Raw genomic sequence first — 23801 nt, forward strand, 5'->3', positions numbered from 1 at the left:
TGACACAAACCTTCCTTTAAATTTCGTTTTTACAGTGAATAAAGTTGCATGTCTCCCTCCTGCCCATGCATGATCACTGCATATTAATCTACAGCTTTCACTTTAATCGTGAAAAAATAAAATGTTTCCCCTTTTATAATTATACTGATAACGTCTGGAATGGCATCAGTGATAAAGGACAGTCTGCCAATTCCTGGACTGGTTATTTGGTTAAAACCTAACGTTAGGTCCAAGGATCAACCACCCGGTACAAATAAATATTGCATTATGAAAGACGGACAGTCCTGCGGTGTCCCTTTTTATAAAACAGCATTTCCAGAGCAGCAACTTGGTGCTCACAGAGACCAGCAGGGTGTGGCTTTGGGGTCCATACCGAGGCACCTCGGGCCACACCAGACCCCAGTGGGCAGGGCCACAGCCAAGTACCACGCAGGCACCTGCCCGGCCAGCGCTCACCCACCTCCCAAGAGCATGAGGATGACGGCAGGGCAAGCACGCTCGCCGTCTGCGACCGGGACAAGCACACCGTGATTACAGAGCCACCCGTGTTCAAACAAAAACAAGATAAAAAAAAAACTGCTCACGTTTGAAGACCACAGGAGGTGCAGCTGGGTTCACATGTCTGAGTGGCCACTGTCTCCTCTGGCCCCCACGGGCTGCGCTGGACATACCGAGTGCAACTTGCCCAGTCCCTGAGGATAGGCCTCCTCGTGTCACCCTCGGCCCTCCCCACAGGAACTGGAAACAAAGCACTGGGAGAGGGTGAGGCGGCAGCAAGGCCTGTGCTTTATTGTGGATCAATCTCCGGGGAACAGGCAGCCGGCAGAAGCCCAGGGCCTCGTTCTCAGGCCCCAGCCACACAGTGACAGGCAGGCCACAGCCACAGGCCACGCCACCCTCAGCCACCGCACATAAATAGAGACAGACACCGCACACGCAGCTACCGCCAGCCTCAGAGCCGAGCCCACGGGTGTGAGGAGCCGCACTCCAGGACTCCGTCTGAAATCATCCCTTGAGCTGTCGACTGTGAGGTCTCCGTGTAGCCAGGGCAGCTTCAGTCCAGCTCGATGGGACTGCTGTCGTCGGGGCTGTCCTCGCCCTCCTCCTGCTCTGAGGAGCCCATGAGGCTGCTGAGGAGGTTTCCTGGAGGGAGACACCAGGTGGCAGGTGCCAGAGCAGCTCTCTGGTCGCCCCGACCAGCCCCACCTTCCCAACCGTGAGTGCACCCGCCACGCCAGGGCATGTTCCAGGGCTGCCTGCGACTCTCTGGAGGACACAAAGCTGATGATCAGAGAGAAATGCTCAAACATGTCAGCTGCGTGGCTTTAGGGAAGAACGAAACCCCAAATATCCACCAGTAGGGCCAGGGTTCAGCCACAGGACAGGCCTAGGGAGTTATCAAAACAAGTCACAGAAATATCACTTTTAACCAGAGAAAGCTATAACATAAAGCACTTGAATGTTATATTCTTAAAATTATACATAAGTAAGATGTGTCAAAGCTTCAAAGTCTGCACATAAAAATGCCCACTGCTGTCACCTGTGGGTGTGGTCACCACTGACCTGATTTTTACCCAAAGAATAACTCACTCAAAAAGTTCAAAATGTCCCCTTAAACCAAACCATGAACTAGACAGAACAAATGCAAAATTAAACAATGTTCTCTGTCTCAAAAAAAAAGAGAAAGAAACAGAGTCTCGCTCTGTTGCCCGGGCTAGAGTGCCGTGGCATCTGCCCAGCTCACAGCAACCTCAAACTCCTGGGCTCAAGCAATCCTTCTGCCTCAGCCTCCTGAGTCGCTGGGACTACAGGCATGTGCCCCCATGCCCGGCTAATTTTTTCTATATATTTTTAGTTGTCCAGCTAACATCTTTCTATTTTTTTAGTAGAGACGGGGTCTCGCTCTTGCTCAGGCTGGTCTCGAACTCCTGAGCCAAAACGACCCACCCACCTTGGCCTCCCAGAGTGTTAGGATTACAGGCGTGAGCCACCGTACCCAGCCCAACAATGTCCTTTGGATATAAAGAGACAGAATCTCCCTTATCTGCAACCTTTAGCTCCTTCCCAGTGAGCACGCTGACAGCACTCTGGCGGGGGAGAAGCCAGTTCTGAAGTCCGACGGGAAAACAGACTACTCTCCGTCCGGACACTCCTGACCAGCAGTGACACTGAGAGACAGAGCCTGACAAATGTGGCAACGCCACATGTGCGCACTGAGAGCCATCCCGCAAGGGCCGATTGCACACGGGAATTCAGGGAGGATGAGAGAGCCCCTCCTGGCCAAGTCAGGGGCCATCGGCACAGACAGTGGGTGTGAGGGAGGGGCCTCCACCCCACGCCTCCCCTAAAAATGGACCCCACACAGATAAAACAGGAAAAAGCAAAACTCAGAAGGAAAAGGAAGCAGCTTTCAGAGTAACCTCCCTGAGGAAGGCCTTGCTGTGGAGCCTCTCGGCAGCCTCTGCCGCCTGCTTACCTAGCAGGCCCCCGTAGGAGGACGACTGCTTGGGTGGCACCCCGAAGAAAAGCTGTCCGATCCGGTCCAGGTACTGCAAGAGCCAAGGCAGTGTGGTCACCAGGGCGCAGAGCGTGCTGGAACTGCCCTTGCAGCACAGCACGTGGACTCAAGGGTTTCCTGCCCCGACACCCTGGGCCCTCACCTCGTTATACATGGGGTCCCTCCGGAGGGATGGCTGATACTGCTCACACAGCACCGTGAACACCGTCAGCTTGCCGCTGGGCACAAGAAAGCCGTCAGACCTACGTCTGACAAAAAGGAAAACAAAACGAGAAAACCACACATCCCAGTATCCACACAGACCTCCACATGCTCAAGTGCGCACACGCACCACACGTATCTCACACACCTGCACACGGATCTATCTGCGCTGCACATAGATCTACACACACTTAAACACACAGCTGCCCACATCTACACACAGCTGCACACAGATCTACACACACATACACACATCTATACGCAGCTGCACACAGATCTACACACACTGCACATACTCCTATGCACACAGCTGCACACACCTATACATGCAAATCTTTATAATCAACACACATCTGCACACACACCTACACACACCACACGAACTCACACGTGCACACCTGAACAAATAAGATTTACCCATCCACGGCCAACAGCAGAAACCAGATGAAATTGAGCAGGGGCTCCATGAACGGAGGCCCATCTTCGATGGACGGGTGCTTCTGTGTGTATGTCGTGAAGACCACTGATGCGCTGCTTTTGTTTTTTAAACACAGAAACCTGGAAGTGAGAACATCCTAGTGGGTGGAAACAGCGAAGGAAGCTGCTGCAGGTACGGAGAGCCTCCGTGGTCCCTCCCAGCGTGCGCCCACAGAGGACCCTCGCCCGGGGCTCAGAGGGCCTGTGCTGCACACGGACGTCCTCAGGGCAGCACAGTGCTGCAGAGCTTTACAATTCACGGAGGAAGAGTAGTGAGAGTACCGGGCAGGTGACAGGCTCATCAAAGGGCGAGAGAGCTACGAATGGTGGCGCCAGAGCCGATCTTGCGTCCCTGACACTCACTGAACTAAAACCTCCACTTGCCCCCACCTGCGTGGACCTGCCAGACACCTGCCTGCCTAAGAACGCTCAGCCCGCAGGCCTGACACCAGCTAGTGCTGGACAGACCCCGGGCTTCTGCTCAGCAACGGACACTACCCAGGCAGTGCCAGAGGGTACAGAGAAAGGGTTCAGGGCTCCAGAGAAAACACGTGCACCACGCGTCATGAAGCCAGGGAGTTAGATTTTACACGATTCCATTTTCACACCCGCAGCTCTGCAGCAGAGCCCTGCAGCTGCGCAGCCTGCGAGGAACAGCAGGTGCCAGTGAGCAAGGCGTGTCCTGCCCCAGTGCCCACCTCCCAAATCGAGGCTCTTCCTGAGGCAGGAAATCGGCAGGACCACATGTGAGCAGTTTTGATCAGGGAAGGGGGAAGGCAGAGTCTGTCACAGAGTGCTCAGCGGTGCAGGCGGCCGGTCGCTCGGACCCACGCACCCCACCTTGGCAGGGAACTGGGGGGAGGGCCTGGCGGCACGGATGTTCACTAACAACTCCAGAACTCTAAGGCATGTTTTGGTGTTTCAAGATAACTGAGGGAAAGGAAAAAGGACGAGGAAGGCCCAGCTAGAGCAGGGACTCTACAGGGCCAACGGAACTGGTGGGGGGCAACATGCAGCCGGGGGTCCCGTGCTTGCACTGAGAGTTTAGATGCAGAGAAACATCTGCAGAGACAAACCTAGCCTGTGGAAGCATGTGCACTGCACATTCCAAGATACTTCTTAAAACTTACTAAATGTATTAAAAATTATTCACTCTGGGTCCTACCCGGAGTGAACTCGAGGGGACAGTGACCTGCTCCAAGGCAGCCTAAAACCCAGGCAGCGACTGAAGCAAGGACTTGGCAGAGTCAACAGTGAGCACCTACTGTAGGACGGCCTGGGCCACGAACATGTCCACTTCGCTGCGGAAGCCCCTGGAGGTGGAGTATTCCACGAGCATGTGGGCACAGCCCTCCCCGTCAGCAGAGTGCAGGAAGTGGTACCGGGATTCGCAATAGTTCTGCTCTGTGAAGGGACAGAAAGAACACACCATGGACAACACATCACAAAGATGTGAGGAGATTCCCCTTCCCGACGTCCTGGCCCACACGCCTGCACTGTGCTGCCCGTCCCGCCTGTGCTAGGAGCCCTGCGTGAGGACGTGGGGACGGGGAGACAGGTAGACCCACTGCCCACTCAGGGCAGCTCACGGTGAACACTCACCAAACACCTCTCGCTCAAAGCACCAAATGTCAAACAGCGAGAGGGGGCAGAGCTGGTCACCAACCGAAGACCTCACTGCGTTACGCTAGTGAAGCCGCGAGGTCCTGCCCAGGTCCACGTGCACATTAGGGTGAACCATAAAAACCGCTAACACTGGTACTTCTGACCTATTCAAATGGCAATTTCCCATGGAGAAACATGATGGGAAATGCTAACACCTGAGCCTCTGCCAGCACAGCACCCTGAACCTCAGATCAACAGCAAGGACAAGCCTAGGATTCTCCTTCACGTTAAAATAGGCAAAGCCATGAGTGACCCCCTCAAACCTCACACCTGCTCACAACCTCCACCCTGTGCCATTCCAAACCCGCTGACACACGCCCTCCACCCCATGCCACCCCCACACCTGTTCACACATTCCCTCCACCCCTGGGGCCACCCGCACACTTGTTCACACACCCCCTCCACCCCTGGGACCACCCCCACACCTGTTCACACACCCCCTCCACCCCTGGGACCACCCCCACACCTGCTCACACACCCCCTCCACCCCTGGGGCCACCACCACACCTGTTCACACACCCCCTCCACCCCTGGGGCCACCCCCACACCTGCTCACACACCCCCTCCACCCCTGGGGCCACCCCCACACCTGCTCACACACCCCCTCCACCCCTGGGGCCACCCCCACACCTGCTCACACACCCCCTCCACCCCTGGGGCCACCCCCACACCTGCTCACACACCCCCTCCACCCCTGGGGCCACCCCCACACCTGCTCACACACCCCCTCCACCCCTGGGGCCACCCCCACACCTGCTCACACACCCCCTCCACCCCTGGGGCCACCCCCACACCTGCTCACACACCCCCTCCACCCCTGGGGCCACCCCCACACCTGCTCACCCACCCCCTCCACCCCTGGGGCCACCCCTACACCTGCTCACCCACCCCCTCCACCCCTGGGGCCACCCCTACACCTGCTCACCCACCCCCTCCACCCCTGGGGCCACCCCTACACCTGCTCACCCACCCCCTCCACCCCTGGGGCCACCCCTACACCTGCTCACCCACCCCCTCCACCCCTGGGGCCACCCCTACACCTGCTCACCCACCCCCTCCACCCCTGGGGCCACCCCTACACCTGCTCACCCACCCCCTCCACCCCTGGGGCCACCCCCACACCTGCTCACCCACCCCCTCCACCCCTGGGGCCACCCCCACACCTGCTCACACACCCCCTCCACCCCTGGGACCACCCCCACACCTGCTCACACACCCCCTCCACCCCTGGGGCCACCCCCACACCTGTTCACACACCCCCTCCACCCCTGGGACCACCCCCACACCTGCTCACACACCCCCTCCACCCCTGGGGCGACCCCCACACCTGCTCACACACCCCCTCCACCCCTGGGACCACCCCCACACCTGCTCACACACCCCCTCCACCCCTGGAGCCACCCCTACACCTGCTCACACACCCCCTCCACCCCTGGGGCCACCCCCACACCTGCTCACACACCCCCTCCACCCCTGGGACCACCCCCACACCTGCTCACACACTCCCTCCACCCCTGGGGCCACCCCCACACCTGCTCACACACCCCCTCCACCCCTGGGGCCACCCCCACACCTGCTCACACACCCCCTCCACCCCTGGGGCCACCCCCACACCTGCTCACACACCCCCTCCACCCCTGGGGCCACCCCCACATCTGCTCACACACTCCCTCCACCCCTGGGGCCACCCCCACACCTGTTCACACATTCCCTCCACCCCTGGGGCCACCCCCACACCTGCTCACACACCCCCTCCACCCCTGGGGCCACCCCCACACCTGCTCACACACCCCCTCCACCCCTGGGGCCACCCCCACACCTGCTCACACACCCCCTCCACCCCTGGGGCCACCCCCACACCTGCTCACACACCCCCTCCACCCCTGGGGCCACCCCCACACCTGCTCACACACCCCCTCCACCCCTGGGGCCACCCCCACATCTGCTCACACATTCCCTCCACCCCTGGGGCCACCCCCACATCTGCTCACACACTCCCTCCACCCCTGGGGCCACCCCCACATCTGCTCACACACTCCCTCCACCCCTGGGGCCACCCCCACACCTGTTCACACATTCCCTCCACCCTTGGGGCCACCCCCACACCTGCTCACACACCCCCTCCACCCCTGGGGCCACCCCCACATCTGCTCACACATTCCCTCCACCCCTGGGGCCACCCCTACACCTGTTCACACATTCCCTCCACCCCTGGGGCCACCCCTACACCTGTTCACACATTCCCTCCACCCTTGGGGCCACCCCCACATCTGCTCACACGCCCCCCCCCCCCCCGCCACCCCAACATCCGTGCTAGCTCGGCCCTTCCCATCCAGATCTGGGCATTACCTTGCCCCCTCACCCACCCAAGAGGAGCCCTTGTCTGCCCTGAGTGCCCAGGGCCTTGGTGCTGCGTTCAGGGCAGTCTGAGTGACAGGGAGTACTGACTCGTGTTGTTTGCCTATCTTCTGTTTGTCTCCCTACACCTCCAAAATAATAACCTTCTAGTTTTAGGGCCTCCACAGGAAAAAAACATTATGGAAGGAACTATACCAGACATTAGCAAGCCAACCACTCTGGAGTAGAGTGTAACCTGTATCCTGGGAGAAGCAGAGCTGGTGGCTCAGGGCGTGGCTGTCAGGAACAGCAGCCCTGCCCCCCGTGGAGTCCCTGTGAGCTCCAAGAACCCCCAGCCGGCCACTTCCAGAGTCAGGGACAAGTGCTGCACCCACCCCAGGGTGGGGGGGGGGCAGCCACCAACACCAGTGTGTTCAGCAGAGTCTCTGTGGACATTGTTGAGGAAAGCGCCCAACGTGCTCTGGACACCACAACCGACCTTGTGGTGGGAGGGACTCCATGACAGACACTTTACTCCTCATATATGGTGACAACTGTCACATGGAACACACACGCCTCAAGCACTTGTGCAACACTGCACACGTGTGGCACAGGCTGCTCACGCCCACCGCCTTACGCCTGCCACCTCCCCACAGGGCCCCACACACAGGCACGGAAGAGACAGGGTGCCACAGCAGCACTTGCTGCCCAACGTCTTGATGGAGGTGAACCCCCTGCAGACACAGGGCCCGACTCATCTGCAAGACGAGGTAACAGGTCAAGTCTGGGCCCAGGGACTGTGGGGGGGGGGGGTGTGTCTGAGGGCCTCTGCCACCTCACTCCCGCCTGGCAGAGTGGCACCTGCCGGGACTCAGCAGTGCTCACCCCCTGAGGGCTGTGTGCTATGGGGGAGGGGTGCTGGCACAGACAGACAAGCGGAAGCAGCAGAGAACCTGCTTTCAACAGCATGGCCAGGACCGGTGTCTACGGGAAGGATGAGGAGGTCCCTGCCCTTCTGAGGACCAAAGGGACCCCAAGGAATTAACTCAGCCAGATTCCCCCAAGGAGCTTCCCTCAACTTTCTGGTCTCTGAATCCTACTTAGACCTGGCGGACGCTCACTCATGTGGCTCTGGGGTGAAGGCAGGGAAAGCATGACAGGTGCCAGGGGAGCTGACAGCCTCTGTGACAACAGAAAGCAGGGCACAGCCAGGTGAACTTGCCCCAGGTGAAGAGAAAGGGCGTGGCCTCTCAGTCCCCTCCGCCCAGTGGGCAGTGCCTGGCAGCACCAACAAGGGCTGGCGCCTGCTGGGCACCCAGCGTTCATTTGATGGATGGGTGAGAGGAGCGTAGGATGGACTTTGGCTTTGCTGACCTGCAGAGAACACACATATTCACCCAATTTCACCACTTGTCAGAATACAGCTCCTTCTAGGAGGAGCCTGTTCACAAAGCTGATCTGCACTAATTTCTGGAGGAAAGTCACCTTCGGCCTAGATGTGAACTCCTAGGGGGTGCCTGTGCCCCACACGGCCATACCTCTCCACCTCCCTCACCTAAGCCACCCAGATGGACGCCTGGGGGCACCAGCAGGCAGTCGGGCTGGCAAGGCCTGCTGCCAGATCACGTACCACGTACACTTCCTGGGGACCGCACTCGGGAGGAAGCCTTTTCAAACCCTAACGAACAACATGTCACTCAACCAAGATTTACTAAGCACCTTTTCTGGTACCCAAGCAGCAGATCTGGAGCTACAAAACAAACCACACTAAGCCAAACCTCCAGGACCCCCACTGCATGGACTGAATGATCCCCAAAAACGCTTAATCATAAAATGAGATGAGCTCTGCGGAGAAAACAGCTCGGCCAGCCAAGCACGGGTTGGATCAGCACCAGGCCCCTGGGGCACGGACGTCCACATCTTCTGGAGAGAGTAGGGGGCACCCCGGGTACGAGCAGGAAGACAAATGGGCCGGGCCAACCCTGGCTGCCACCCCACCCCCTTGGGGCTGTCCTCAAGCAAGGGTGGCTGAACCTCAAAGCATAACCGCCCAGGTTTCAGAGCATAGAGCCTGCCTCCTATGCTGTGGTGGACGATTCCAACGGATCAAAACAGATGATGCCACCGCAGGCTCCAGGAGCAGAGAGGCTGTATTTGTTGCCAGGCCCCGTCACTGCCAGGGCAGAGCACCACCCACCCCGCCTCCTGGGCCCCAGGGCCTACCTTTCCACAGGGTGAGGGCCAGCAGCTGGTGGAGCCGGGGGTGGCCCAGCTTTCCGGACCCCCCACTGGACCACTTCAAGGCTCTGGACACAAAGGCCACTCGCTCCGGGGAATTGGGGTCCATCAGACTGAATACTTTTGCCAGGTTTTCTGAAAATAACACAAACAGACCCTCATCCGGGGGAACACACGGCCACCCCAGTTCTCTGTATTGGACATCTTACAAACATGAATTAAACATGATAATTATTCAACTTGAAAAGAACTGATGTGTTGGTGTCTCCGGGCTCCAGTGCTGTCCAGGGCTACCCCCAACTGACCGCTCTGCTGCAGAGGCAGCACCGTGTGCCACAGAGCACAAGGAAGGACAAACACCTTTCCAGCCTCATGGCTGAGCCCGAGTTGGGCAGCCAGGCGGAAGGGTGGGCTGCGGTGGGAGCAGAGCCTGGGACGGAAACAGCAGGCTGGGTTCCCGCACAGCCGCCGCCTCTGGGCCCACAGGACCCTCCTCCCCTGCCAGCCCACACGGAGGGCTCTGCCATCGGCTCACCGATCAGAGCCCGGCCTGTGGACAGAGGGCACCCACTCGCCAACTCAATGCCGTGCAGAAAGCGCGTCCTGTGAGCGCCAGAGTGCCTGAGTGGGGCTGCCTGCGGGATCGACTCACTGGGACTGGGCAGCAGCTGCCTCTGCAGCAAAATCAACCCCAGCACACGAGAGACCCCAGCAGACATGGAATGGAGGCAAGAGACGCGGAGGCGCCACGTCAAAGAACAGCGAAGAGAGCAGCCACGGTCCCTCGCGCCCGGCAAAGCAGCACTGCCGGTTCTTACCCAGCAGCTCGTTGGTCACTTCCACCTCTGCCTTCTCCAGGGACTCTAGGACCAGCATGGACAAGTCTGCAGCACTGTTTTGCTACAAAACATTTAAGAAACAAGAATCGCACAGTTGAGAACAAAGCTCTGATTTGTGCAGAACAGATAATATAAAGCTAGGTAGTGGCTCTGGTTTTTTAGACAGAAGTCTGTGAACAAACCAAAGCTAAGGAAATCTGTTCTCAGCACCGTGTCACTTAGAATAACTGAGAACCCCTGGCCTAGGAGCAAACAAAACAGGACCGTTTATACTAAAACAATACATGTGCAGCACCCACTGCCCCAGCACGAGGGGCCCGCAGTGGCCGGGAACACCAGCACCCTCTGCTACCTGCCGCCAAAGCGGCTGGAGCCAAGGATGGCCCGGCGTCGGCCACCAGCCCGCTCCCTCTGCCCAGGGCGGCAATCTTGCCATAGCAGGACACACTCACCTGGCCATGACTGAAGAACAGCAACGCCCCTGAGTACATGAGCTCTCGGGCTTCAACGTGTCTGCTCTGGGACATGTACCTGCAACAGGGAGAAAAGCTGTTAGCTGAGGGACAGCTGTTGCAGACGCTCCCCAGAGTGTGTGAGTTCTCATCGCTACCCTTGCCACGTCGGGCGTGGTCTGGGGGTTAGATGCTGAAGGTGCACAGGGGAGCGAGGGAGCCTCAGTCCTGTGCACACACACCTCTTATCAGGAATGGAAACAGCAACTCCTGAAGCACATGAGCTCCGTGGGAAGGAAAAGAAGAGTCTGTCCAGCTGTCCCGCTCAGCGTGGCCGCCCCAGGGGCCTCTCCTCTGCCTTTAGGCCCAGCTCCTCCTGACCGAGAGGGCCGTGTGGAGCACCTCTGGACACACAGGTCCCTGCTCTCTCAAGCTCGAGCCTTGGCAGGACCAGCAGACCCACCTGAAGACACTGTGGGTGGGGCCACCTGTGCTCCAACAGTCCTGGAGACAGACAGCAGCCCCTCCCTGAGCAGCCCCCGGGTTTCAGCAGCAGGGACCCAGCAGGGCATGCCTTCCATCTTCAAGGCGGGCCTTGCCTTGGTAGCAGGTGCTCCAAGGAGGAGCAGAGCAGACGTACACACATCTGAGAACTGAGGGGCCACAGGGCACACGGGGATCAGAGACAGGGGTCCCAGGATGGGGTCCTCCTGGGGACAACAACTGCAACCTCACCTTCTTCCCTCCTGCTGAATCCCATGCACTTCCGGCCCCGGGACGTGTGCCCCGTCTGCGCCCTTCACCCCTGTGAAGCCGGGAAAGCTGACCTCTCGAACCGCACAGGGACAGGAGCACAGAGCAGTGAGAAGCCCGGCTGGTACCTAAGCACCTCAGAGCCACAGGCAGGAGAGGAGGGGCTGTGTGCAAAGCACAAACATCAGGAGGCAGCTGGGCCCTGCCTGTGAGGAGAAAGTGTGGGGACAGCCAAGACAGGCCACACCTCCCAAAACACTTTGTTTCACTGGCTATACATTCACCTTGATTACTGTCATCTTATTAGCAAAAAAATATAACCAGCCAATCAACTCTGTGTCTCTGGGCCAAAATTTCCTTGGACAGAGCCATATTTAAAAACAAATCAAGTTAAAGAAAAATATTAAGTAAATAGCAATGCAGGTGAAATAAAGATACAGAAATACGCAGACAACTCAAGTCTGGGCAACACGACTTCAGCCGGCCGGCAGGGAACGCAAGCATTGGCTGTTCTATTAACCATAGGAAAGGTCTTTTCTTCAAAAAGGCATCACAACCAGACACCTTGGGAGAATCCCATTAGCTTGGCAGACAGGCCCCCCAACAGGAAACTCCATCTGGCTGCATTTTGTGGGTGGCCACCCAGAGGTAAAAGATAACACCCCAAGCAAGATGCCACCTGTCAGGCCATCAGCAGTCTTTTGTTCTCTCAGGCTCCAAACCTGGGTGGGGACCCACTCCCCCATCGCACTCGACAGGGCCATTTATCCTGTGACCAGCCATCCTCATTCCTAAATCCTGTCCCGCAGCGCTGCTGCCTAACTCCCGCAGGATGCTGGGAGCCACCCTGCAGAATCTCGCAGCCCTTCCACGCGCCTGCTCAGCGCGGCAGCAGGGTCTCGAAGAACAAGTACTCACAGCGCACAGCCACACGCTGCCGTCTGCAGACACTACGGAACTGTATGCACTTATTGTACGTGACCGGCCAATTTGTTCCTGCTTACGTGTGATACTACGGAATTCTAGACTCTTCTATCTAAGGTACAGTAAAAGATAATCTCTTAGAAAAACAGATAAAGAAAAAAAACTTGAGAGGCAGATAAACCAAATTCCTGGGATATACAGAACCTGCAGATGGTTACGGCAACACCCCCTCCCCCAGCCAGCCTGGACCACCACGGCCCCTGCGCCTCCTGCTCCCAGGGCAGCGCAAGCTCCAGAGGGGAGAGGCAGGGACATGGTGAGGCTCCTATGCGCACAGCCGTCACCTCGTGGAAACCACGTGTTTCCTGACCAATGACACCTGGTAAAGGCAAAACAGTCCGAGGCAAACACGAAAACGATATGCTGCTTTTTCCACTGAAGAATCGGGCCCTGGGAATTTTTGTTTCTGGGTGACTAAGCAGGGACTGGTGCCCTCTGAGGCCTGAGGCCACAGGAGAGTCGAGAGTGGCTGGAGCAGAGCCCGGGTGGCCTCCCCAATCTGTCCACACAGTCCTGACCGCTGCAGCTGCTGGATATGCCACATGAACACCCCAAAAGCACCTTTACACACTGAAATAGGACTTTTGTCATCCTCGGAAGAAGGACTTTCCGAGTTGGTGCACGTTGGTGCTGCCAGCTAAAAATGGCAGCATCTTTATCCATAGAGCGTGTCTGCGCAAATATTAGTTTATGTTGCTCTTATTTCTTTCTCTCTCGCACACACAAGAGCAGAACACAGAAATAGTAGTATTAATACTAGCGATAAAAACTGTGTGGATCAAAAGACAGAGCTCGTGGGGCAAATCTCCAGCCTGTCACCCTCACCAGCCGGAGGCTGCTGTGCTCCAGCCTGGAGGGTGTGTAGGAAACACTGTGATGCAGCAGAGCATCTAACGACAAGGGACAGTTACACGCTGCACAGTAAAGTCCCCACACTGACTGTCACGTTAAAACACCCACACCTGGACATGGGGTCGGCTGGTGCCTGCCTTCAGGAGAGGACCGGAGGCCACACTGCTTCAGAAAGGGTCGCCGCAAGGACAACACCTGAACTGACAAGGGGCAGCTGCCTGCTCTGCCAACAGCTCCTTTAGGAGAAAGTTTATCTTAGGCACTGGATTCAGGCATGTTCAAAACACACACCGTAAGTTTTTCTTTTTAAAAATTACTTTATAAAGGCCGGGCGCGGTGGCTCACGCCTGTAATCCTAGCACTCTGGGAGGCCGAGGCGGGAGGATCGCTCAAAGTCAGGAGTTCGAGACCAGCCTGAGCAAGAGCGAGACCCCGTCTCTACGAAAAATAGAAAGAAATTATCTGGCCAACTAAAAAATAGATATATAGAAAAAAATAGCCGGGCATGGTGGCACATGCCTGTAGTCCCAGCTGCTCGGGAGGCTGAGGCGGTGGGATCGCTTAAGCCCAGGAGTTTGAGGTTGCTGTTAGCTAGGCTGACGCCACGGCACTCACTCTAGCCCGGGCAACAAAGCGAGACTCTGTCTCAAAAAAAAAAAAAAAAAAAAAAAAAATTACTTTATATGACTTAAGAGGCAAAATACGGTTCAGGCCACAACAATCAACTCAAACAAATCTCAGGAAGAATCACGTGGCAGGAAGACTCACTTTCCGTGGTGGGGCGGAGGGCCACAGGAACACTGGGCAGGGAGTGGAGGGCAGGCGCCAGGCCCAGCAGTTCTGATAGTGGACGCCGCGGATCACTGCCACCTGGGCTGGGCTCTCAACCACATCAAGTTTTTAAAAGCAAATTTGCAAACACTGCAGCCAACAGTGAGGCCCCTCAAGGCCAGAGGGTGGCACTGGGGCCACTCTGGCAAAGTTGTCACACAGCCACAGAGATTTACTGACTTCATGAGGCACCAATAATCCAACAGGCCTGGAAAATGGACTCCCTCCCCGTCCTGGCAGAGAGAAGTCTGGAGAGAGAAGGTGACCTCCCCTAACCAGCACTATCCACAGGACAAAGGTGAACACTCTCTTAACCCTCTCAGCCTCCAATGCAACCAGGTGGACCAGGAACTACTGCTCAACTTCTATGGGACACACACCCTGTGAGACCACTCTGCTGGGCCGCGCAGTTCCTCCCTCTCCTCCACCTGAAACTGCTGTGGGACGTAAGTGAATTAGTAGAGGCACCTGGTGAATTTATCCAACAGCTGAATGAATTAACAAATTGTGGTAGAAGCACACAATGGAATATACCACTCAGCAACAGAAATCAACCATAGACACATGGATGAACCTCGAAATAATCACACTGAATGAATCTAAAAAGACAAAAAAGGGCACATACTGTGATTCCACTTACATACAATTCTAGAAAATGCAATTTATTCTAAATGAGGGACAGCAGATCAGTGGTTGCGTGGGGCAGGGGTGAGGAAGGCTGATTACCAAGGCACAGGAGAAAACTTTTAGGGGTGATGGGTACTTTCAATTATCTTGATTGGTGATAGTTTCATGGGTGCATTCACATTAATACATCAAAGCTCATCAAATTGTACGTTTTACGTAAATATGCAAATACATATTTGTTGATAGAAAGACATGAAACAATTTAGCATGATTTGGGGAATTTGACTTCTCCACAAGCTGCACACCCATGGAGTGCTTTAAGGCAGGGCTGGGAGTCTGCGTGGAATTCTGCCCTGGGTGGACAAAGGCGCTACTGCTACGTTGACCTCCTGGGCGGCACAGTGAGGTAATGACCCACGAGGGAACCTAGGCTCAGACAGGTTCAACGTGTCTGTCCTGGGCCCCAGGTCCCACGAAGAGGAGTGAGCCCAGCCCTGGGCCCCTCCCGGTTAACCCTCACAGTGCAAGCTCCTTACCACCTTCACACTTGGTACAGAGTGTGGGGGATGCAGATCATCACCCATCTCCCTACGAAACACTCCCTCCACCTGGGGACTCGTCACTTACAAGCTAAATCAACAATTAAATCCCTTATTGCGGCAAACTGGTTCAAAACAAGGAACATCATGTTTATTTTTGGGAAGATCCCCTTTTGCTGAGTAATCACCAGGCAAATATTTATATACAAAACTTCAAGAACAGCCAAGCACCAGGGCATATCTGGAACGACAGAAAAGTTCCGCGTCACACAGTCACGGCTGGCCGACCCACCTGGAAGGCTCACTGCTACCTACAGTCAGGAGCCGCTTACATCTTTGGCTGCTCCTTGAAGGACAATCAGGTTTCAGAGACTACAATGGGAAGTTGTTACTGTTCAGTGACAAATTCAACTAACATTAAAACTCACCACTATAAACATCACACGTTAAAGACTTGTTTCTGCCACAGATAAACTTAAATAGTCTCCAAGTAAAGGGAAAAGCAAATCTCTTTCTAAACCACTTTCAACACAATGATAAAGCTAGATGCAGACTGGTTTGTATTTATAGAATGTCAGGAGTTAATGCCTAGAAAGTTCTAGAACCAAGGCTGCCCTTCAGGACACTCACTCAGAACAGTGACTAATCCCTCTCCACAAGCCTGTAGTCAGGGACTCCAGACCAGAGTGCCTAGCCCTGGCTGCACAGGAGGGTCTATACAAATAACAAGAAAAACCTCCACATGTAAGACAGCACCGCCTCCTCCCAGACCTGTCCAGTCAGCTGAGATCGAGAACTACTCACTTGAACATTCGTCTTTTTTCTTTTTCTAGCACAGATAAGCGTTTTAAGTAAGGCCATGGTACCTGTTACACGCCGGGGACTGACGGGTCATCCCACACCTCACTTAGAGTAAGTGCATTTTCACCACTTAGCCAAGTCACTCGCCGACCCGGGGCCCTGGTCCCGCTCACGGATAGTGTTTAATCCAAATGCAAGTTAGCAAACTACGACCAGAGCAGAAGCACCCCTAGAGTTCTCAACACAATGATACAACTTGCTATTTAAAGAAAAACTTAAAATCTGGGCCTAACAGAGGATTTTGGGGCAGCGGAACTCAACCCACAGGATGCAGCACACCTGTGCACCGCGGGCTCGGCGCAGTGGAGCGTCAGTGCGGGTCTGTCCACCCTGCAGGGCGCACCCCTCCCGGGGGTGTCCACGCTGCGGGCCGGGCAAGGGTATATGGAAAATGCTGGACTACTGCTCATTTGTGCTGTGAACCTACAACTGCTCTAAAAAAGCCTATTAAAAACAAAATAAACTGGTTCTTGCCCTTAAATATTATACCAAAACATTCGCTGTACCGTGGCAGTTTAGAAACAAAAGGTTCTCCACAGAACAGATGAAATTCTCTGGAGTTATCTCCAAACCACGTCCAAGGTCTGGTCACTCCGCCGCCCAACTGTTTTCTGGCCTGAACCACCCCGAACCAGCGACGTGCGCGATGCACAGGAATGTCACACGCAGAACCAAAACCTGGAGCAGCAGCTGCGTGACGGACGGTCGGCGCAACCCGCGGCGCTTCACGGCCTGCGAGCGGCCGGGCGAGTAGGGCTCGTGCGTCCAGCCCGGGGCGCGTGCAGCGCAGCCCCTGCGAGGTTACCGGTCTCTTTCTAAAGACCGGGCGGGCGGGCACCGCACGAACAGCAGCGCCGCGAAAACGGCCGATTTAGCACAAAACAGAACGCGGAGGGCGCGGGGGCGGCATAAGAGACAGGGTGTAAGCTCATGACCGGACCCTCCGCGGGAGGACGCCCGCGACTTCGCGTGGGGCTCTGGAGCCACCCGAGCTCCGGGTAGGTGCGGGCAGGGGAGGCGGGGCAGGGCCGGGAGAGAGAGCGGAGCGGAGCCGGGGGGGGGGGGGGGGTAGGGAGAGGCCGACGCCGGAGGGGGAAGCCGAGGCCGGACCGGACAGGCCGGAACCCTCCGCCCCGCGGCCCCTCGCTCCAACTTGGCCCCCACGACAGGCAGCGGCGCGGGCCAATGGGGGCGCGGGGCGAGGAGGCGCGGCCAATGGCAGGCGGCGGGGGCCGGGCGGCCGGCGGGGCCGAGGCGGGCGGCGGCGCCGCGGTACCTGAAGAAGAGGGTCCGGTACATCTGGTGCGCCTCGTAGTAGTCGCCCTTCTCGACGCTGGCGCGCAGCTTGCCCTCCACGCGCTGGACGCCGCCGCGGTTGCGGGCGCCATTCCGGGCGCCCTCCTGTTCGGCCATCGCCGCCGCCGCCGCCGCCGCCGCCGCCGCCGCCGCCATCAGGCCGGCGCTCCGCGCAGGGCTGACGCTGTCGCAGGCGCGGTCAGCCGCACCTCCCGGCTTCCGTCCCGGCGGCGCCCGACGCCCTCTACGGTGGCCGCGAGGAGCCGCGCGCGGTTGGGAGCGGGCGCGCGGGCGGCCGGCACGTGACCCTGGGGCGGGGCCGCAGCGCCTGCGAGGGCGGCACGTAATCCGGGGGCGGGGCGCTCGCCGACGCCACAATGGCTGCGGCCAAGGGCCGGAGGGGAGACTGAGGCAGCGGGGAGCGCCTCGGCTCCCAGGGGGTCGAAGGGACCTAGGCGTGTTCGGACGCCGCGGAGGACGCCACTCCTCCCTTAGGCCCCGGCGGGCGTCATGGGATTGGGAGCAAGACACGCTGGAGCGACTGCGACGCCCACGCGCGCCTGGAGATTGTCGCGCGGAGGCCACGCCTAGGGGAGGCCGCGCGGGCACCTGACCGCTGGGAGGCAGGTGCGAGCCGGGGAGGCTCCGGAGAGAGTCGAAGCTGAGGGCGGACCCCCCCCATCCTCCAGCCCCGCAACGCCCCAGCCCCCTTCAGCCTCGCTGCGCCCCCCGGACCTCTTCAGCTCCTCCGCGAGCGCTCCAGTCCCCTCCAGCCCCCGATTCTGTGACCCTCAGGGCATAGGCCCACTAAGGTCCAGCCACCCCACTACTCCCGTGGGCAGAGACGAACAAACTGAGAAAGAAATACACTGTTTATTATTCATTGGAAATATCACATGCACTTTTAAAAATTAAAACTCTTTATTTAAACATCTTAATAGCATCTTATCAATTTGGTGGCAGCAAAAGAAGCACTACCAAAGACAAATATTTTAAAAGGCATTTACAAAAATACATTGCACAAAGTCCTATCTTGCATCTTTAAAAATAAATTAATATTCAAAATATTTCCACCCCAACTCCCAAATTTGGTTTTTATAGGAAATTTTCATTTATACACATAACTTGTAATATATGAAACATCTGTACACGTTTTAGCCACTGTAACTGCATAGTTCCAATTCTAAGGAGAGGGAAAAAAAACGCTACTATATGTAGTTTTTTTATATTTGAGGGCTGTTGTGCAATATACATAAAACTCTTCAGAAAACCAGTCAGCACCATCATTTTATGTTTTTCTGAAAATACAACATTTATGGTACACCAAAAACTGTCTTAACCCAATAAAACTTAAATTATTCTTAAGGTAAAACATCTGTAACACTTTAAGTTCCTTGCAGATATCTCGTTTATAAAGTCTGCTCAGTAAAATAGTCTAAATATTAAATATTAGTTATAACCAGAATGAGTCTCACAAGAATCGAGTGAGAGTGCCCAACAGTCGTAATAAAAGGCAAATTCCGACTGGAAGCCAGGAAAAAGTGCTGCTACTGTAGGAAAAACCATGATCCTGAAATGTGATGGTTTCACAAATGTGCCACCCTGGACAATGCCTTGGATAACCATCAGCAGAATAACAATGCAGCCTCTGAAAGACTCAGAGCATTGTAGTGTTCCCTTTTCAGCAAAATTCAAAACAAAACCTAAAATACCCAAGACTTCCTGGTTCCTATTTCTGTGTGCACCCCAGTGGGAAGAGCCTCGCTGAGACAGCTCCAGGTGTGGTGCGGTTAGGTCCAAACCTCCCCTTTCAAATCAGACTCACTTTGACCTACAAGAACGAAACTCTTCCATGTTCCTCCATGGATATTAGCACGATGAGTCCTGACTGAAAACCTTTCTCAGATGAAAAAGCAAACTAAACAGAAAAGCACATTTTTGTCATTTCCCCACTCGGAGACTTATAACCACTGTTGCTGAATAAAGGAAAATCCCATCTTGAAGGAAAGGAATTTAGAACTCTGAAAATTTGGTGACACTGCTTTTCCCTGAAAGAAATGTGTGTTGGATTTAACAGATGAACTAGATCTGCCCCTCAGAAGAGCCAGTGAAAGGCTAAATATCAAAGCTTCAAGAACACGTCAAGCCTTCTAACTACACTTGCTTTGTTCCTGCTGCTAATACAAATACAAAGAGCCTTATGTTCAGAAACAATGTACATATGAGAACCACACATCCCAGTGAATTTCCCCTGCTGCTGACAATCTTTGTGGACACAACACGCTCAACATGCAGTTTCAGTGGACACAGTAAGTTGGGCGTCAGAGCATTTGTCACCTAAATTTTCACATCCTCCTGCTGGTAGTCAGTAACATTTATTTAAGGGGTGACACTGTCCTGTTATTATATACGCCCTCACCCATGAAGGATTCCAGTGTTTCAGGCTGTCCGGTATATACAAAAATATACAAAAATAGTAAGTAGTGTCTTTACTTGACAGGCTCCCCGTGAACTCGGAACCGATAGAGACAGGTGTACTCAGGATGGCCCCAGTTAGAGGAAATCCGAAGTTCCACAACTTGGAAAGCTCTATCAGGTCTTTTCTGAAATTGAGGGAAAAAAAACACAAGTATGTCATATTAATAACCCCAAACCCAATCACTTTCTCAACTATGATGTTTGATAGGAAGCAGCAAAGTTGAAAACTAAATTTTTCAATATGAAAACTTTATAAGTAATCTATCACAGGACATGAAGCTCGGGCAAAACCCTAGGAACTCATTATTTAATTTCAGTTTCAATAAACACATCTAAGTGTAGCTCATTAAAAAGCTCATTAAAGAAAAACAAAGCTAGAAAGCTAAGATTAACTTTTTCAAAGGCTGGTCTTTATACTTTCAACACTAGTAGGGTCCTGCTGTCACAATAAGCCCAGGGAACTCCGGGACCACCATGAAGCAGGACACCCATGGTCCTTACCAGCACGTGGAACGTTTGCAGAGATTCCCCTTCATGATCATACGTGAACTGTCCCAGAAGCCACCCTTCCTCTTGATACTCATTTTCCAATCCCTGGAACCAAGACATACAGTCATCAAGTAACAGGAGACTGACACTGAGCTAATTAGGACTGTTTCCCTTCAGTATGAGTGAGGGAAGATCACCTCTCCGTAGCACAGGGATAAGGCCTTCCCTGGAAGGGCGGGCATTCTGTTACAAACCCCCAGGTAAGTGTGACTCCTCCCATTACACAGAGCAGGAAAACCCAGGCTGAAAGAGGAGAGGCTAGCGAGCAGCAGAGAAGGAACGGTGTCTGACTCCACAGACCACGAGCCACCCCGCATGGCCCACTGCTGCCCCCAACACTCCCTAATGGAAACCCTGGAGCACTGGACCAGCCTGGGAGAAGAGCCACCACACAGCACGCGCCAGGGAAGCAGACTTGGAGGGAGAGAGCAAGGGGGGTGGGCTGCGAGGCTGGGGAAGGGGACAGAGATCCAGCCTAGGAAGATGGACGAGCTCTGGAGATGGATGGGGGCAATGGCTGAACAACAGTGGGACTGTACATAATGCCACTGAACTGTGTACTGAAAATGGTTAAAATGGCAAATTTTGTACATATTTTGTCACAATAAAAGATAAGAACGAGTAGAAAATATAGGGGATTATTTGAATGTCTGTTTCGTAATAGGAAAGGACTTTCTAGGTATAAGAAATGCCATGGAAAAAATTATAAGAAGTGAGTAAATACAAAATTAAGAGTGACTATGGGAAGTATAGCTGTAACACAATGACACATGCTTAATATTTACGCATTTAAAAGCTCTAATATTCGTAAGGAAACTAAGATCCAGAAAGATAAATCAATAAAAACAAGACCAGAAGCTACAAAAAGGAAAACATGCATGTGAAATACAGAGAGATACAGATTAAGATAAGATACCATTTTTCACCTATCAAGTTAGCACAGATTAAAAAAAAGAGGGCTCCATTCTTAGGAGGGGAACTGAGGTCAGCACACATCTCAGTGCTGCCGTGGAAATGCTAGTCACGCACAGCACGGCGTGATGCCTTGATGCCCTCTGACACCGTGACACCACTTCTGAGTATCTAGTCTGCAAAAATAACCGAAGATGCGAAGATGCCACACTAGTACTGAAAAGTGGAAAATCGAAATACTCAACAGGAGAGTTGGTCAGATAAATAAGGAGTTCAACTGTACAATGGGATTTTGTGCTATTTAAAGATGTCTATAAAGAGTTTAATTGCTGTACAAAAATGCTTATGATAAAACTGTTTTTTAAAGGTAGGAAACAAAGTTTTATAACAGTATTGTCGCGACTGTATTTTTTTTTTTTTTTTCCCCTTTTTGAGACAGGGTCTCGCTCTGTTGCCCAGGCTAGCATTCAGTGGTATCATCACAGCTCACTGCAGCCTGCAACTCCTGGGCTCAAGCCATTCTCCTGCCCCAGCCTCCTGAGTAGTTGGGACTCCAGGTGTACAACCACCACACCTGGCTGTTTTTTTTTTTTTTTTTTTTTTTTAAGAGAGCCAGGGTCTCACTAATTGCCCAAGCTGGTCAGTTGTATTTTTTTAAAGGGGAAAATAAAGAGACCAAAAAGTGCCACAGTATATTAATGGCGGCTTTCCCTAGGTGCTGGGATTATGGGTGTTCTTAATTTTTTTCTATAAATTCTAAAAATAAGAAAGCAAAATTCATCATTTGTCATTCAGTTGCTTCAACCTCACACAGTTGTCAAAACATCCTCTATAGGTGACTAGACAGAAGTGAATAAAATTCTAAAGCCAGGCACATTTAGTTGATCTGTTTAGCAGTATACACAAATGGGACATCAATCAATGCACTATTTATAAGTTACCCTCCCTGGAAACAGTGAGTGTGAGAGGGCAGGGGGCGAGAGACAGCTGCCCTCGGAAACACACTCGTGTCAGGGGCTGTGAGGACGTTCATCTTTGGGAATTCCCAGGAAGGGACGGGAGGAGCTGGCCAAATGCACTCACGTAGACTGCGAAGTCCTTGGGGGCGCTGGTGATGTTGCCCGTGGGTGACAGCGTCTTTGGTATGTGCTCCAGGGTGACGGCGGTCGGGTGGATCACCATCGAGAGCCTCACCACCAGGTAGCCCTGGGAGCCTTTAAACGCCCAGCAGTTTCCTGGGTACATGTCGGGCTAGGGAAAGGCAAAATGCCAGAGCAAGAGTCTGAACAAGCTCTTAACCACTTCGGAGACAAGCAACAAGAGAAAAGACTGACAAAGAAGTCAACATGAAAGCATTTTTGCATGGTAAAAATCATCATAAGCAAAATCAGGAGACAAACTGGGGAAAGGCGTTTGTGACTAAGATCTCAAAGGTCACATCCCCAACACCTGAGTTTCATAAAAGTTAAGATAACCAGACCCACAAAGAAAAACGGGCAAGATAGAAACGTACCTTCCAGAGAAAAACAAGTAAATTTAAATGGTCCCCAAACATAGGGAAAGATGCTCTGCACCTTATACAATAATAAGAAAATAACAAATTAAGATAACAGGGAACTACCATTTCTCACCTATTAGACTGACGACGATCTAAAAGTTTGACAGAATGGGTTGTGGATGCTGTAGGGAAACACACGTTTTCGTTGCTGGTTGACGTGCAAAATGCACCAGCCCGGGAAGCACAGCCTGGCAATGCCCAGCACCGCTGCAGGTACGCTTGCCCTCCGACCTGGCGACCCCACTCCTACGTTTACCCCCCACCTGGCGACCCCACTCCTACGTTTACCCTTCACCTGGTGACCCACTTCTACCCTAAGATACACAGACAAAAGTACAAAATGATGGAGGCATAAGGATATTGTGGCCCGAGTCCTTGTGACAGAAGAGGACCCATAAGCCCACGAATGGGGACTAGCGGAATAGGCTGTGGACCGGGGCAGCAGCTGTGGCCAGGGGAGGAGGCTCAGGCAGAGCAGCCCACCCTTGTGAAGTAAAGTGACACATGCACGTTTGTGTCTGTAGAGAAAAGGGAACCAGTGTGCCCGTACACATTCTGTTTTCTCCTTTGTGCCAGTTATCTATTTACTGCCCGTCAGCCCAAATCCAAACCCATCCTTTTAGCCTGCTGTGGGAAAATGGAGCTGGGCCCTGTCACTGCCTTCCCTTTGCCAGCCCAAAGACTGAGCTGTCAGTGCAGGGCGTGCCCGGGACACCCCTCCTGGAGCCTGCAGCAGAATGCCTCCAGTGGGTTCTGGCAGGTTCCGCCAGCGAGGCAGCACAGCACCTTCCCTCTGCCGTCCAGTGAGCTGTGGCCAGGCCCTCTCTGGACCTT

General features: G+C 54.3%; 2 protein-coding genes across 12 annotated transcripts in view; both read right to left on the reverse strand.

Annotated features, from left to right (window-relative positions):
• Nucleotides 1-758: 758 nt before the first annotated feature.
• Nucleotides 759-17708, reverse strand: GET4 (guided entry of tail-anchored proteins factor 4). Of its 6 annotated transcripts, none has more exons than XM_069486661.1 (9): nt 17451-17708; nt 10728-10806; nt 10255-10336; nt 9422-9571; nt 4462-4600; nt 3137-3277; nt 2661-2736; nt 2477-2549; nt 759-1143 (listed from the first exon to the last, which is right to left on the reverse strand). In XM_069486661.1, exons 1-9 carry the CDS (start codon nt 17624-17626, stop codon nt 1055-1057), a joined length of 1005 nt encoding a protein of 334 aa, XP_069342762.1. In that variant the 5' UTR covers nt 17627-17708; the 3' UTR covers nt 759-1054. The 6 variants fall into 6 exon arrangements, with proteins under 6 accessions (XP_069342762.1, XP_069342763.1, XP_069342766.1 ...); XM_069486662.1 differs by lacking the exon at nt 17451-17708 and adding an exon at nt 16664-16978 and having other exon boundaries at nt 2661-2766; XM_069486665.1 differs by lacking the exon at nt 17451-17708 and adding an exon at nt 14085-14584 and having other exon boundaries at nt 2661-2766.
• Nucleotides 17709-18394: 686 nt separating this feature from the next.
• Nucleotides 18395-23801, reverse strand: part of SUN1 (Sad1 and UNC84 domain containing 1) — a 55644-nt gene continuing 50237 nt past the window's right edge. For all 6 annotated transcript variants that reach the window (XM_069486678.1, XM_069486677.1, XM_069486676.1 and 3 more), the window contains 3 exons: nt 22493-22660; nt 20450-20542; nt 18395-20073 (listed from right to left, as the gene is read on the reverse strand). In XM_069486678.1, coding sequence (XP_069342779.1) covers nt 19960-20073; nt 20450-20542; nt 22493-22660 — 375 coding nt within the window. In that variant the 3' untranslated portion in view covers nt 18395-19959. The remainder of the gene's footprint in view (nt 20074-20449; nt 20543-22492; nt 22661-23801) is intronic.

The sequence above is a fragment of the Eulemur rufifrons genome, chromosome 14 (genome assembly GCF_041146395.1).
Source record: "Eulemur rufifrons isolate Redbay chromosome 14, OSU_ERuf_1, whole genome shotgun sequence".
NCBI lineage: Eukaryota > Metazoa > Chordata > Mammalia > Primates > Lemuridae > Eulemur > Eulemur rufifrons.